The 15,886-nt window shown below is 37.3% G+C and overlaps 1 protein-coding gene across 4 annotated transcripts in view; it reads right to left on the minus strand.

Annotated features, from left to right (window-relative positions):
* LOC140058843 (plasma membrane calcium-transporting ATPase 3-like) overlaps window positions 1-12,132 on the minus strand; it is a 44,397-nt gene extending 32,265 nt beyond the window's left edge. For 3 of the 4 annotated variants that reach the window (XM_072104601.1, XM_072104599.1, XM_072104603.1), the window contains exons 1-2: window positions 12,015-12,084; window positions 9,440-9,646 (exon numbers count right to left, since the gene is read on the minus strand). In XM_072104601.1, the coding sequence (XP_071960702.1) occupies window positions 9,440-9,614 (175 nt within the window). In that variant the 5' untranslated portion in view covers window positions 9,615-9,646; window positions 12,015-12,084. Of the gene's footprint in view, window positions 1-9,439; window positions 9,647-12,014 lie in introns of all 4 variants that reach the window. The other variant, XM_072104600.1, reaches the window with a different exon arrangement.
* Window positions 12,133-15,886: the final 3,754 nt, after the last annotated feature.

Below are 15,886 nucleotides of genomic sequence, written 5' to 3' on the forward strand. Positions count from 1 at the left end.
TGGCTATGAAGTATAGTGTATCATCATCATAGAGGATTATAGTGAATTTAATATATTACACTATAATATCTATGGTATCATGTACTGTAGTTTACATTAGGCCTATGGCATTCGATTATTTTTTTCTAGACCACCAGCCGATACGTAGGCCTACTCAACTGTATCAATACCACCTATTTACATTGATATATTTAGTTTCCTCAACAAATTGCTGTAAATAAATATAGATAGAGCTATCAGGGGCGGTCGCAGGACTATTTTAAGAGGGTTGCCCAAAGACTCCAGGGCTGTAGACACTGAGTATTTGAGCAAGCAAATTGTTAAATGACACCCCTAGATGGCCGCAAATAGTACTCTCGCACGTAAATTTATGATAATTTTTTTTTCGTTCAATGCAAACGTCACGGGGAAGTCTCCGATTAAGGTACTTTTGGTACGGTAATACATTCTAATAACTGTACTCAATTAATGTAAATTAATTATCAATTAATAATTTTAAAAAGTTGTACAAAAAATATGAAGCAGTTGCTATAAATATATTGAGCAAAAGGTTAAATTGTATAATTTGGAATTTTAATTCATTTAAAAATGCTAAATAAAGTCAGATGTTAAAACCACATTTTCCAAAAATTCATTTTCATTTATCCACTATAAACTTTACAAAAGTGTTGTTTTAAACCACACTCCAAATAAAACAAAGAAAATAATGATAGGAAATTTGCAGAAAGAAGCAAACTTTGCTCTGTTACCGGTATAACACGGTTCAAATTTTGGAACGTCTATAAATTACTAAGGAAATTCGGCCTATTTACGACGAACGTACGGAAATGAAGATAAATAGGGTACTACAGGCATCGGAAATACAACACTATACGCACAATTATGATTTGGCCTAAAAATTGGCCTTAGATTATGGAAAACCCCCGGCAAAACGCAATAATTATGGACAAATCGATTATTAGCCTTGGCAATATGCCTAATATTTAAAAGGAATGAATATAGGCTATATTTCGTTTGTCGATGAATTTTTTAAATCATGTGTGAATGATTGATCCATTAGAGGTAATCTGTGATGGTTCTAGTAACACTGCTATGCGTACGTAATTTGTGAATAACGTAGTAGTATGCTACATACACGAGCCTAGATAGGGAGGATCTGTACTGTCGTTCATTGCGAGAGGAGGGGGAAGTCCGGTAATGTGTCATGAAAAATGTAACAAGCCAGAGATGAAATAAAATTACTAACATTTAGCTGATTGTCGTTGTTTTAGTCGTCGTCAGAAGTTTATCGACCGACATCTATTTCTCATGTGTAAAGTAGAGCGTTTCTTTGATTGAATAATTTTTTTTGTATTATAACACAAGTTCATTTTGGATTTTCAGTAAATTACCAATGGTTTATTCAAATTCAAACTGTAACTAATCCCTCACTATTCAATCAAAATGTTATTATACTACTATATTGTTGAAAAATGGATTGCGTGACATGAAAATAGATTGATAGTAAAATGTAATAAAGACACGTTCTTGTCTGGTTATTAGGTATGCATGCTCTGATAAAGCAGAGGATTATTTTTGTAGCGTTCCATTTAAAATAGATTTTATTACAAAGAAATATTTTGGTTGTGAAGGTCGTTTTAACAATTAGGCTAATATCAAAACATTCAACAATGATAAAATGCCCTGCAACTCTGTAACTACTTTATGACTAAGCCTATCAAGTTCCGTGTCCGGATGGTATACGATGAAATGGAACTCAATTTCAATTTAGTGGCAGAAACAACATTTAGTATGAAATTAATTAAGGCTGTTGCCCGGGCCACAAGGGAAACACAGTGACAGTGGGACAGTGACCCAAATACTTAGTGTCCGAACCCCCCCTTGACAGATCCTGGCTACGGCCCTGTGTAGGTCAACAAATTGTGCAATCAATGACAAACCAAAAGGTCGCCGACTACACATTTCGGAAAAAGAGCCAATCCATTACAATGAACTCTAAAAGCGCATTGAAGATAAAAGATGATGTGGTCAATGTAGATCCTTTACTTCTATTTCAACGACTTGTAACTGCCGGCACAAGATGCGATAATGTATCAGATATATTTAGATTGTTTGAATCACCAGATATGATGAGGTCTGCAAATAAAGCTAGTTTAGCTGATAGTTTGTGGTCAACAGCAATCGAGGTTGCTCCAGAACCTCCTGATCAAATTCAGTACGTCTTAGATGGAGGAGCACTACTTCATAAAATTCCATGGACAAGAGGGGCTTCAGGGGTGACATTATGAGAGTATACACTAAATATGTTTCTCACAAATATGGAAAACCCATTGTTGTTTTTGATGGGTACGATAACTCACTAAGTACAAAAGACTGTACACATACAAGGAGAAGTGGTGGTGGTGGTGTAGCTGTACACTTTGACAAATCTATGACCTTACAAACCAAAAAAGAAGAATTTCTGTCAAACGTTCAAAACAAACAAAGATTCATTAAGATTTTGGGAAATAGTCTTGAAAAAGAAGGTTGTACTGTTCACCACGCAGAAGCTGACGCTGACTATCTTGTGTCGAAGATGGCTCTGTCATGTGCAGAACAAATAGGCACGGTTGTCATCGCAGATGATACAGATATCCTGGTCCTCCTTATCCACCATGGTGGTCACACCAAACATAATGTATGGTTCAAGCCAAACCAAAGGAAAGAAACTAAAAAGGTGCAACGATGTTGGAACATTGCGGCAACAAGACTTGACCTTGGCAGTGATGTTTGTAAATATATCCTATTTTGTCACGCGTTCCTTGGATGTGACACGACATCGCGATTTTTTGGTATTGGGAAAATCAAAGCAGTAACTAAAGTAAGAAGTGACTGTTTCTTTTCTGAACAAGCCAAAGTGTTTATGACTTGTATAGGCAAACAGACAGGAGGTAATTGCAGCGGGTAATAACGCCATTTTGTCTTTGTATGGTAGCAGCGATAATGAAAACCTAGATGAATTGAGGTTTCGTAAATTTCATGAAAAAACTACATGCAGTACTAAAGCAGTTCATCCACGTTCTTTACCCCCAACGGCATCAGCGGCAAAGTATCATAGTCCAAGGGTGTACCAACAAGTTCAAGTTTGGCTTGGAAATGAAGAAAATGTACCTCCAGATAAATATGGATGGAAGATCAGCCAAGGCAGAATGATACCATATTTGACGGACAACCCCGCAGCACCACAATCGCTCCTACAAATCATAAGATGCAAATGCAAAACAGGCTGCTATAATATGAAATGCAGCTGTAGGAACAATGGATTAGATTGCTCCATGGCATGTAGTGAGTGTCGAGGTGTATGCGCAAACATTTCAATAGATGATAATGAATATACCGATTCTGAAGATTCAACAATGGGTTTGTAAAATCAGACAATTGGTAAATATTCTCAACCAGGCCTATTTGGATATTTTTCTGTTTTGTGTGTTTTTAGAGTAAATATAAACAGAATAATGAATAGTTAAATGTTATCTTGGGTGCTGATCTATGAAGAAATATAACACCAATATATTGCCCCAATTACTAAACGTTTTCTGGATAGACATCAAAGGTCAAAATAATTACTTTCACATTGACTATATACACAGACATTTTTTATTAGAGTGGATATCCTTCTGAGTTGTTTGACACAAAAAATGCTCATCTAAACCCATAGTTCACAAAGATACAAATATATAAATATAATAGTTGAAAGCTTCCGGTCATTTTCTGTAAAAATAGTTTCATTAGAGTAAATAAATATGGTTCTTCTGAATTGTTTAACACAAAAGTTACGCTTATTGGTCACCGAGATACAAAAAATAAATTTAGTGAGATATGAAATAAAGAATATATGTTAACGGTCAAAACGATGACTTTTTCATTAGAGTGAATATAAACATAGACCTTTTGAATATTTTGACACAAAAAATGCTCATCTACGCCCATTGGTTACAAAGATATGAATATACCAATATAATAGGTCAAAGGTCAAAAGAGTAGTTTCCGGTCATTTTTTTGTAAAAAGTTTTATTAGAGTGAATATAAATAAGGGTCTTCTGAATTGATTAACACAAAAATTACGAAGTTACGACTATTGGTCACCGAGATACAAAAAATTTAATTAGTGAAATAATATAAAATAATGAATATATGTCAAAGGTCAAAATGATGTCGTCTGGTCATAATACACAAAACGTTTTCATTAGAGTGAATATAAACATAGACCTTCTGGGTATTTTGACACCAAAAACGCTTGTTTACGCCCAGTGGTTACCGAGATATGAATATGCCAAAATAATAGGTCAAAGGTCAAAAACATGGATTCTGGTCATTTTTGATAAAAAACTTTCATTAGAGTGAATATAAATATGGGTCTTCTGAATTGTTTGACACCAAAATTACCAAGTTCGGCCAAGCGGTTCCGAGATATACAAATATATAATTTGACCCTCATGACCTCTTGACCCCTTAAAAAAGTATGTTCCACTGAACCGATTTTGGTAGATTTTGGAAATGTTTCTTCCAGGAACATATAGAATCAAATAAAAAAGGTTCGGAAACTATTGCAATTTGTTTTGGGTCTATCGGTAGATTGACTGGACTATTTGGGCTACAGTAGCAAACAGCAATACCATCGTATGACACCTCTAGTTTGGGCTACAGTAGCAAACAGAAATACCATCGTATGACACCTCTAGTTTGGGCTGTAGCAAACAGCAATACCATCGTACGACACCTCTAGTTTGGGCTACAGTAGCAAACAGCAATACCATCGTATGACACCTCTAGTTTGGGCTGTAGCAAACAGCAATACCATCGTATGACACCTCTAGTTTGGGCTACAGTAGCAAACAGCAATACCATCGTATGACACCTCTAGTTTGGGCTACAGTACCAAACAGCAATACCATCGTATGACACCTCTAGTTTGGGCTGTAGCAAACAGCAATACCATCGTATGACACCTCTAGTTTGGGCTACAGTAGCAAACAGAAATACCATCGTACGACACCTCTAGTTTGGGCTGTAGCAAACAGCAATACCATCGTATGACACCTCTAGTTTGGGCTACAGTAGCAAACAGCAATACCATCGTATGACACCTCTAGTTTGGGCTACAGTAGCAAACAGCAATACCATTGTATGACACCTCTAGTTTGGGCTACAGTAGCAAACAGAAATACCATCGTATGACACCTCTAGTTTGGGCTGTAGCAAACAGCAATACCATCGTATGACACCTCTAGTTTGGGCTACAGTAGCAAACAGCAATACCATCGTATGACACCTCTAGTTTGGGCTACAGTAGCAAACAGCAATACCATCGTATGACACCTCTAGTTTGGGCTGTAGCAAACAGCAATACCATCGTACGACACCTCTAGTTTGGGCTACAGTAGCAAACAGCAATACCATCGTATGACACCTCTAGTTTGGGCTACAGTAGCAAACAGCAATACCATCGTATGACACCTCTAGTTTGGGCTACAGTAGCAAACAGCAATACCATCGTATGACACCTCTAGTTTGGGCTACAGTAGCAAACAGCAATACCATCGTATGACACCTCTAGTTTGGGCTACAGTAGCAAACAGAAATACCATCGTATGACACCTCTAGTTTGGGCTACAGTAGCAAACAGAAATACCATCGTATGACACCTCTAGTTTGGGCTACAGTAGCAAACAGCAATACCATCGTATGACACCTCTAGTTTGGGCTACAGTAGCAAACAGCAATACCATCGTATGACACCTCTAGTTTGGGCTACAGTAGCAAACAGCAATACCATCGTATCCCGCACCTCTAGTTTGGGCTACAGTACCAAACAGCAATACCATCGTATCCCGCCTATTTTTTCCGCCAGTAAAACACATGCGACTACTAACAATAAGATACATTTTTTTTCGTATCCGGATATTCACCCCCTGGACATTTACCCGCCGGAAAACTACCCCCGGACAACCACCACCTGGACCACTACCCCCTTAGGACAACTACCCCTTTAGGACAACTACCCCCCGGACAACTACACCCTTAGGACAACTACACCCTTAGGACAACTACCCCCTTAGGACAACTACCCCCCTGGACAACTACCCACCGGACAATTACCCCCGGACAATTACCCCCCCCCCCCCACCGGGTAATTACCCCGCGGACAACTACCTCTGACACAATACTCCCCGTAGGACAACTACTTCCTGGACAATACTCCGAGGACAAATAATCTTTTAGGACAACTACCTCCGTAGGACAACTAACCCCTGGACAATTACCCCCTAGGAACAATTACCCCCGGAGAATTACCCCCCCCCCCCCCCACCCCGGGTAATTACCCCGCGGACAACTGCCTCTGACACAATACTCCCCGTAGGACAACTACCTCCTGGACCTGGACAATACTCCGAGGGCAAATAATCTTTTAGGACAACTACCACCGTAGGACAACTAACCCCTGGACAACTACCACCCAGAAAACTATCCCTTTAGAACAACTACCCCCGGACGGACAACTACCACCCAGACCATTCAACAACCTGACTCTGCAACAGCGTATAATAGGAATTAATAACTATATTTTAATTCGTTACTTTGACGAATTACTATTCATTATTGTAAACAAAAGTAAAAGATTGAACATAAATATAGCCTGGTATAAACTGAAGATTGTCACACATGATCATAGGATAGTCGAACGTATTATATAGTACTCCCTGTATTTACTGTAAACTAAAAGACTGGGTTCGCTAATAATAATAATAATTTTTGCGTCAGGACAATGCTTCGATAACCACTGGTGGTCTTAAAAGAATTAATTTTTGTCTCAAATTTGTCATTTGTATTGTGTATTGTGTAGTTGAACGGGGGGTAGTTGACCGGGGGGTAGTTACCCGGGGTAGTTACCCGGGGGGTTGTTATCCTAAGGGGGTAGTTGTCCTAAGGGGGTAGTTGTCCGGGGAGTAGTTGTCCTAAGGGGGTAGTTGTCCGGGTGGTAAACATCCGGGGGTAACTGTCTAGGGGGTAGGTGTCCTAGAACCATTTTTTTTGCATTCAATGTGAACGCCAGAGGAATTCCCCGACAAAGACATTACTGGTGGTAAGGTAATAAATTCTAGCAATTATAATAAATTAATTATTATTATCAATTAATAATTTAAAAAATATGAAGCTGCTGCTCTAAATATATTGAGCAAAACGTTAAATTGTTTTATTCTGAAATAATGCTATAGTATTAAATTAAACACCGTAATTTCAAAGTTCGGAACGTCCATAATTACCACAGATATTCGACCCAATATTACGGGAAATGAAGATAAATAGGGTACTACGGAAATACTTAAATGATGATGGGGAATCTCCACCGGCAAAATGCAATAATTATGGACAAATCAACAACCCATATGACAGGGTTTTCCATGAACACAGTGTGTAGTGGCCTTTCGTACCTTCTCATGACGCACACAAGCAATCCAAACAGTCAGAAATTTATTCTGAGCAAAAAAAGTATGCTGACCACCGGTAAATTTTGCGGGGTATTTTTGACTGCTGGTTAATTTTATGCTGCAAATTCTATCAATTTATAGACTCTTCCAACCCTGGACTTCTATAACGTTAAATGGTTATTATTATGATTAAATGTAATATATATTTTAATTTAGTAGCAGAAAAATCATTTACCGGGCAATTAGGGGAACTACAGTAACTTGAATCAAAGCTCAAAATTATGTTATGATTGGTTTACTATCAGTCTTTAAATCAATATGTAAATAAAACATACACACAAGTTAAGTACATTAGGTTTTTATCACAGTTTACTTGATTGTATAGTATTAGTAGTACTTGTAAAAGTAGATTTGAACTGATGATAATGAAACAGTTTAACATAGACAATGATATCACTATCAATCGGTTAGAAGTGTTTGTTTACTCTTGTTAGATATAGTACTGATGATAGTAAATAGATGTTTTATTTTACTATGCAATGCCTTGGAAATATTCAATTACACATTGACAATTGACTTCTGGACAACTACTGTACACACTAGGTAGGACAAGACAATTCCATAGACAGCTATCACATATGCACAACTCACTTGATACCTATAAACTCACTAGACATCTATACTCTGGACACCTATTACTAAACACCTTTACCCTGGATCCCTACTCAATAGACAAAAACACTCATTAAACACCAATACACTGGATCCCTACTCACTTGATACATAAACTCACTGGACTCACTAGACACATACACTTATCACCTTTACCCTGGACAAAGCTAGCAGCTACACACAATTATCGAATAGACAATCTACTGTACTCTCTAGGTTCTGGTTAGAGTTAGCATGGGTACAGTAGTCCTAGTTAGGGTAAGTTTGTAAAGCTTAGATACATTGAAATCTAAAATACTTTATTGAATACACTTCTTTTGTGCCACTTAATTAGGGTCAAAGGTCAATAATTGCATTTCCGGTTATTATTTTGGAAAATATTTCAGTAGAGTAAACAGAAAGTAGTATGTTGTGAACAATCTAAGATCAAAATGAAGTGTCTACGTCCACTGGTTATGGAGATACAACACTTCCGATTAATTAGGGTCAACGGTCAGATATGGCATTTCCGGTCATTTTGGCGGAAAATGTTCCATTAGAACTAATATGAAGTTGTATATTATTACAATTTGAGACCAAAAACAAGTCTCTACAGTCTAAGCTAGATACATTGAAATCTAAAATACTTTATTGAATACACTTCTTTTGTGCCATTGTACAATTGTGTCAGGTTACTGTTATTGTTAAAAACATAGTGCCTGGAAATATGATAACATTAACAGCACTGAATCACAAGGAAATAAATTGATTACATTTCTGCTTATAACTTTATTGTTATTCTACTCCTTAACAAGTCTATTAGGAAGTGCCATTGGTAACCAAGTTTGATACGACAAACATGGTTAGCTTTTATTAATTTATTATACAACAATTTGTTATTTCTTTTCATTTGGTATGTTTTCAACTAAATATACAAAAAAAAAATTAAAAGTTAATTGCACATATTAAATACATTAGAACAGATTCTAGATCTTTGAATGTTTGAGTTGAAAAGTTAGAGTTATATTATAAAGGATTTTTGTCATCAATTTGTTTGTATAATTTTTTTTAGTAAATTTATAATTCATTGAAACAAAATGCATCAATATTTTATAATAGGATTTTCTTTTTTGATGATCCAACAAATAATTTGAATGAAACAAAAAACTTGTTTCATTCTCTAGCTTTTGCTGGTTGATCAACTCAGCTTAGTCTTGTGAGTTCATGTTTATTTGGATTATCACAAAAGAAAACCATATAAAATATTGAGTGTAACAGATCCAGATGAACCTTTTTTCACTAATAATGCATCAATTTACCATCATCCTCATGTGTCTGCAAGAGCCTCAAGAGTTCCTTCTGATTTCCAAACTTTTCCTTGATAAATGCGACAGCCTCGCCTTGGCCATTCCTCTCAACAATACTAGCAAGATCATCAAGGGTTAGGGTCAATCCGGGCCGAGTAGCTAAATCTATCTCGTCTGCCATTATCATTCACTTTTTATCTCATAGTGGATACTAAATGTCTGAAAAAGATCAAAATACATACATGGGCTTTATTTTTACTGTACTGTACTGTACAAGACATGCGGCACTTGTGCTACTGTTTTACTGAAAAATATTATGGACTTGAATTACCAAGACGACAGGAAAAGGGCCACATAAGAGAGGGCGCAATATTTGTACTGGTTCATCAGGTTCCCGACGAAGGGGACCGTTTGCAACAGGGTTTGCGATAACAACACTGGAAACTAGTTTTTATTGATTCAAAAGCAGGACCCCTGTAGCGATGAGCTTAGCATCCAGTATATTTTGCCGCTACTAGTTTCACCCAGTCGTTTTTCACACTTGTGCTACCAAATCATCGAAAATATATTTGCTGTCAGTGTCACTATCATTATTATGTATGATGTAGCCTAGGCCTCTAGCTAGTAGGCTAGCCTAGCAGTGGTGGCGCCAGCGGGGGGGCTACGGGGGCTCTAGCCCCCTCGTCGGGGAGCCTAGCCCCCCCGTCGGGGAACACGGGTACTTTTTGTCGGGGAATATAATATACAGTAAAAAACGTTCGCGTTCACTTCATATAGCTTCAGCGCCTAGAAAACCACGACGTTCCATTGACCGTGAGTACGTCAGAGGGCTATTATGCACTTTTATGCATTCATTTATTGCCAGCGATCTAACTTACTACTAAACATTATAGCTAGGTTCGCACTTGTCTGGCGGTATCCCTTTGTACGAATCGTTCAACGTTGGGTCGACACGCGTGATATCAAGTTCCATCCAGGGACCAAAATGTGTAATGTAGTTATTTTCCAGGCGAAGTTTACTGACGGTTACCGAAGGGAACACGGGTAATTTTTGTCGGGGAATATAATATACAGTAAAAAGCGTTCGCGTTCACTTCGTAGCTAGCTTCAGCGCCTAGAAAACCGCGACGTTTCATTGACCGTGAGAGTACGTCAGAGTGATATTATGCACTTTATATGCATTCATTATTGCCAGCGATCTAACTTACTATTAAACAATAGCTAGGTTCGCACTTGTCTGGCGGTATCCCTTTGTACGAATCGTTCAACGTTGGGTCGACACGCGTGATATCAAGTTCCATCCAGGGACCAAAATGTGTACTGTAGTTATTTTCCAGGCGAAGTTTACTGACGGTTACGTCGTGTACTGCGTCGACGTACGCTACACGTAACACTACAGCAAAAACGAATTATGTTAATTGTTCGTATGTTCACCAATTTTTTAAATTTACAAGTAACATTCTGTACCGTGGGGCACCTAAAATAAATTTTCATCCATTACTAAACAAAAAAACATGCCATTTTCGCTTAGCCAACATCTTATTATAGCTAAGTTATTACATTTTCAATGTCCTGTATGTCATGAATTTCTCACCACTCGGAAGTCCAGATGGTACGCACGCATACACTTGGGAGGAATAAACTTATTTCCCCGATTGAAAAAGGTCTACGCTTGCGTTTTTTAAGCCTCTAGGCCTGATGTTTCCGAAGTATAAAATGCAATTTTTTGAAGACCTGCAGCTCTAGTTTTAAACAGTTTCTTAGTTCAGCCCCAACAATAAAGCTGGTCATATTTCGAAGTACAAGAAGTGCATTTTCCGGGACGTAACATCTCTATTTTTCAAACATTTCTTAGCTCAGTCACAACCTTGATAGGGACTTATATATTTTGTTTCATGTTTTGAAGTATAATAAGTCCAATTTCCGGGACCTCCAACTCTATTTTTCTAAATTTTCTTTGAACTTTTATTTTTTAAATTGAAAAATATGGATTAAAACAGTCATCGCGCATCGTTTTTTTGCATGCAGTATCTTATTTATGCATTATAAAAAATGGAAAAAATGGCTACCCTAAATCTAATTCAAATGACCTCAAATGACGCTAGAACGCGTTGCTTCCGGGAGCTTCGCCCCTGGACCCCCACCGGGGGCTCTTGGCGGCCCCCTGGCCCCCAGCCTAGTGATGCTCGCACAGCCCCCTCGTCGGGGAATGTAGCCCCCGCGTCGGGAAGATCCTGGCGCCACCCCTGTACTACTGTAGCCTAGGCTAACCCCTATCTAGCCTGGCTAGCTAGGATAGTAGTATTTATACCAACCAAGTCCTACCAAGCCAGTGGCTGGTGGGGCTAGCCTAGTACTAGCCTACACTAGGCCTAGATAGGCGTACGTAAGTTAGGCCTAACTCTAGGCCCGTAAAAGGCCCTAGCCTACCTACTAGGCCTAGGCCTAGCTAGGCCTAGCTAGGCCTGGTCGCGGCCTAGCTAGGTAGGATAGGCTAGGGCCTAGGCCTAGGCCTAGGCCTAGGCCTAGGCTAGTAGTAGTAGTAATATTCAAGCTATAATACACCTATTTTTTAAACTAGGCTTACAAAGATTTAAAGTAGAATACGTAAGAGTACCCGGAATGCACGTCTTCTTGTCTGACGAAAATAAACAATTTTGTCACCAGCTCCAACTACTTTTTCTGGTTTGTGGGAAAAAACAACAGTCACCACCCATTTTAAAAAAAAACCATTGGTGGCGTAGTTCTGTTTAAATCAACTGTCAAAACTATTAGCTTCCTAAGAAAGTTTTTCAATTGGATATCATTTTTTATGATTTAATCACCATTTTATACATTATTATTATTATTTTTTTCATAAAGAAAACTCGTCAGAATTTATAATGATAATGATAAAAAAATGTTTTATTTTATTTGACAAACGTAGTTCAATGGCGCGGATTAGAGTGGGGAAGTTGAAGAAAAATATTTATTTTATCTACGAAAGTATAATACTAGCTTACTTTTACACACAATTTAATCAATTGTGAATGTTATGATTATTCATTCAATCTTTTATTTCGGAATCTCTCTGGTCCATAAAAAGGAGAATTACGTATAAATAATTAATATAAAAAAAACTGTGCTAAAACTACTACAGGATGGCATCTTTGAATTATATAAGACGTTGTCATAATCATTGAGACTAAAACATTTTCACTTGAATTGAGTCACATAAAGCCATATATATATTGATTTTCTTAAAAATTCATAAAAAGAAGGAATCTACATTCCGTAAAAATGAGGCTGGCAATGTCGAGGCCTTTGCAACAACATTCTCAATTATTGTACACATGGAGAGATCGCAAGGTACCCTGCTTATAGTTGCACCATGTACACAAACGGTTCCAAATATTTGCCCCTCTATAGTCAATACTTCTTTGTCCTACATTTGTTATTTTTAGAGCAATATATACCAACAAAGGTTTTCATAACAAACCCACCATTTTTAATCGCGTGAGTCGCGTGCAATGCGACTCTACAGCTCACTATGTCGGTCGGTTGGTCGGTCGGTAAACACTAACTTGAGCACGCGACTGCAGGCATCTATGGCCTAGTTCAAGAGTTCTTTTGTTATAGTAGAAGAGGAATGCAGTTGCAGTATTAAATCATTTACCAAAGATTAGTGTCATTAATCACTCTATAATGAGGCGTCATAAAAACCAACTTGCTTTTTTTTGTCTTGTGTGTGTTCATCTCACGTTTATTTAAATTCTCATTGGTGAATATATTATATACATTGTGACAATTAAAAATAAGTGTTTAAAGTAGTTAAAATACAGGTATATTTACATAATAAGATGCTTGAATTCAGTATTAACCATATTTGTTTTCATTTAAAATTTTAGATACGATGTTAATTAAAATGTAACAAGGCCAACAGCCATTAAGTCGCGTGCTACAATGCATAGTGATACCGGACCGACAGACAAACAGACTGACAGACAGACAGACCGACAGACAGACGGACCGACCGACATAGTGAACTATACTGACCGAAATTACTGAACATGTTTAAAAATGTTGAAATGTTTAAAAACATTTATATTTTTTTAATTTACACGTGCGTAGCCTGTCACATTTGACGTGCTCGTATAACGTAATTTCGAGTTGAAAATTAAGTCAAGAAAACAGAAATCGGGCAAAAAGTGTGCGCAATAACATTTAACGCGCAGTGCGCGCGCAAAAATCTGCGCACTCATGGCAATTTTGTAAACGCTTAAAATTGCCTGAAACGTACTCTTATTTCATCGAAAATAAATTTTGAAAATTTTAAGCGCGCGTACGCATGCGTTACATGCGCTACGCACGTAATTGTATTGCCATATGATGATTTATGCCCTGAAATTTATGAGTACCAAATTTTATTTAATTGTGATTCATGGTTGTTAAGATATGATTACAAACGTGATTTCGTTAAATTGTGCGTAGACCGCGTAATTTTTTATTGCGCACCGTGAAAACATAACCACATCGATTCCTGGCCATAAGGAATATTCTGTGAAAAATTGACTTAGCTAGATTAAACTGATATCAAGATAAGGTCATAAAGCGACAAAACGCATAGTGATACCGGACCGACAGACAGACAGACAGACCGACAGACAGACCGACAGACAGACCGACAGACAGACAGACAGACAGACAGACCGACCGACCGACTTAGTGAACTATAGAGTCGCTTCCACGCGACTAAAAATGAAAAATGGCGGTAAAATACATGATTAAAATTTTCTTGTTAAACTATCTTATTTGTGATCTTATTTGTGTTCGAGTAGAGAGGCTATAAACAACCAACTTGCTATCATTATTAATAATCAAACGCAGATATTTTGAAAAAACATTGAATAACAAAGGCTGTGTTTATACAACACCCTAAATTTGAACAAGTCTTTAATTTTTAGCGTGTTGCACGGGCCGAGGTCAACCCCCAAAAACCTTGCAGTTAAATCGTAATGCCGTGTTATACCGCAGTTCATAATCCTAAGTTGTATGTATACTCATGCATTATGAATTAAGTTTATTAAGGATTTAATAAAGGATGATTTCGTTTAAAATTCAGTTATTGAATGTCGGTCGGTCGGTCTGTCGGTCTGTCTGTCGGTCCGGTATCACTATGCGTTTTAGCACGCGACTTATGGCTGTTGGCCTTGTTTAAATCTGCTTTTGAAATTTGAAAAAAAAATATTTTAAAATTAGGATAAAACTATGCTACATTTTGCCAAATTATCGTTAATGTTAAGCGATAAATTGGTTAAAATATGCAAAAAAAGCACAATTATCTACTAGATTGTGCCAACATTTTCACAGCACATACTTTTATTTAACGAGAGGTCAAAACAATACCATGAGGACACTTACAACACGCCAACAGCAATCGGGAATCCACACAATTTTAGGATTAAGCCAAGTAGCCTCTTTTTTTTACAATTAAAATCTATACAAATACACTTCACGTAGGCGTGTTGAATATGCGTGTAATAGCGTGTTGTATAAACGCGCCCCAAGATACACGGTGAGTTTTTAATTTCAACTTATTTTCTCCTTTCTAATACAAACTTACAACTTATTTTGTGCTCAGAGCGTGTTAAAAGTCGCCGAAAATTAAATTAAAAAAAAAAGATTTGTTAAAACCGGATATTTGATGTAAACGCAAGCACCTCGTTTTTTGTTTTTTTTTCAGCGTAAAAACAGTAAATTCGGTTATGTGAAACCACTTGATCGATTCTCCCCTGGAAAACTCCATCCCGTTGCTCTGTTCTCAAGCGTGGTTCCCACTAGCGACGCAACGCAAGGACGTAACGCAACGCAAGTGAATTGACCAATCACAAGCGATGGCTTATTCGCTTGTGATTGCTAACTGTCTATAACTTCGCTTGTCATTGATTAAAACGCTTGCGTTGCGTTTACGTCCTTGCGTTACGTTCTAGTGGGAACCAAGCTTTAAAGGCTATAGCCGCATGCAAACACATAATCATCCTTTTGAATAATTACCGATTTAGGCCTATTTGTAGTTGCACCTTATATTCATATTTTGAAAATATATTTTATTGAAAAAAAAGAATGACATCCTTATTCTTTTGTACACAAATAATGTTAGAGAGACCTATATTTAAAAATTCTGAAAATATATGATGGGGCAAAATTGTTCATCAAATGAATGTAATTTAACGACATTCATTTAACAAAATCAAAATCCAGACCAATTATATTTGTGAAATCTCCCCAAAAAGTCGGATCTAATAAAATGAACGGTTTTAACATAATGTTATAGTTAAAAACAAGCTAGTAATTAGGATAGAAGGAAGTTTTGGGTAATTTATAATAATTAACTGATTTCCACAATCAGAGTCTGTTATCATACGGTTCATAGCAACCTCTGATTACAATTTTGCAACATGCCATTTACTCACTTCTTTG

The sequence above is a fragment of the Antedon mediterranea genome, chromosome 9 (genome assembly GCF_964355755.1).
Source record: "Antedon mediterranea chromosome 9, ecAntMedi1.1, whole genome shotgun sequence".
Taxonomy (NCBI): Eukaryota; Metazoa; Echinodermata; class Crinoidea; order Comatulida; family Antedonidae; genus Antedon; species Antedon mediterranea.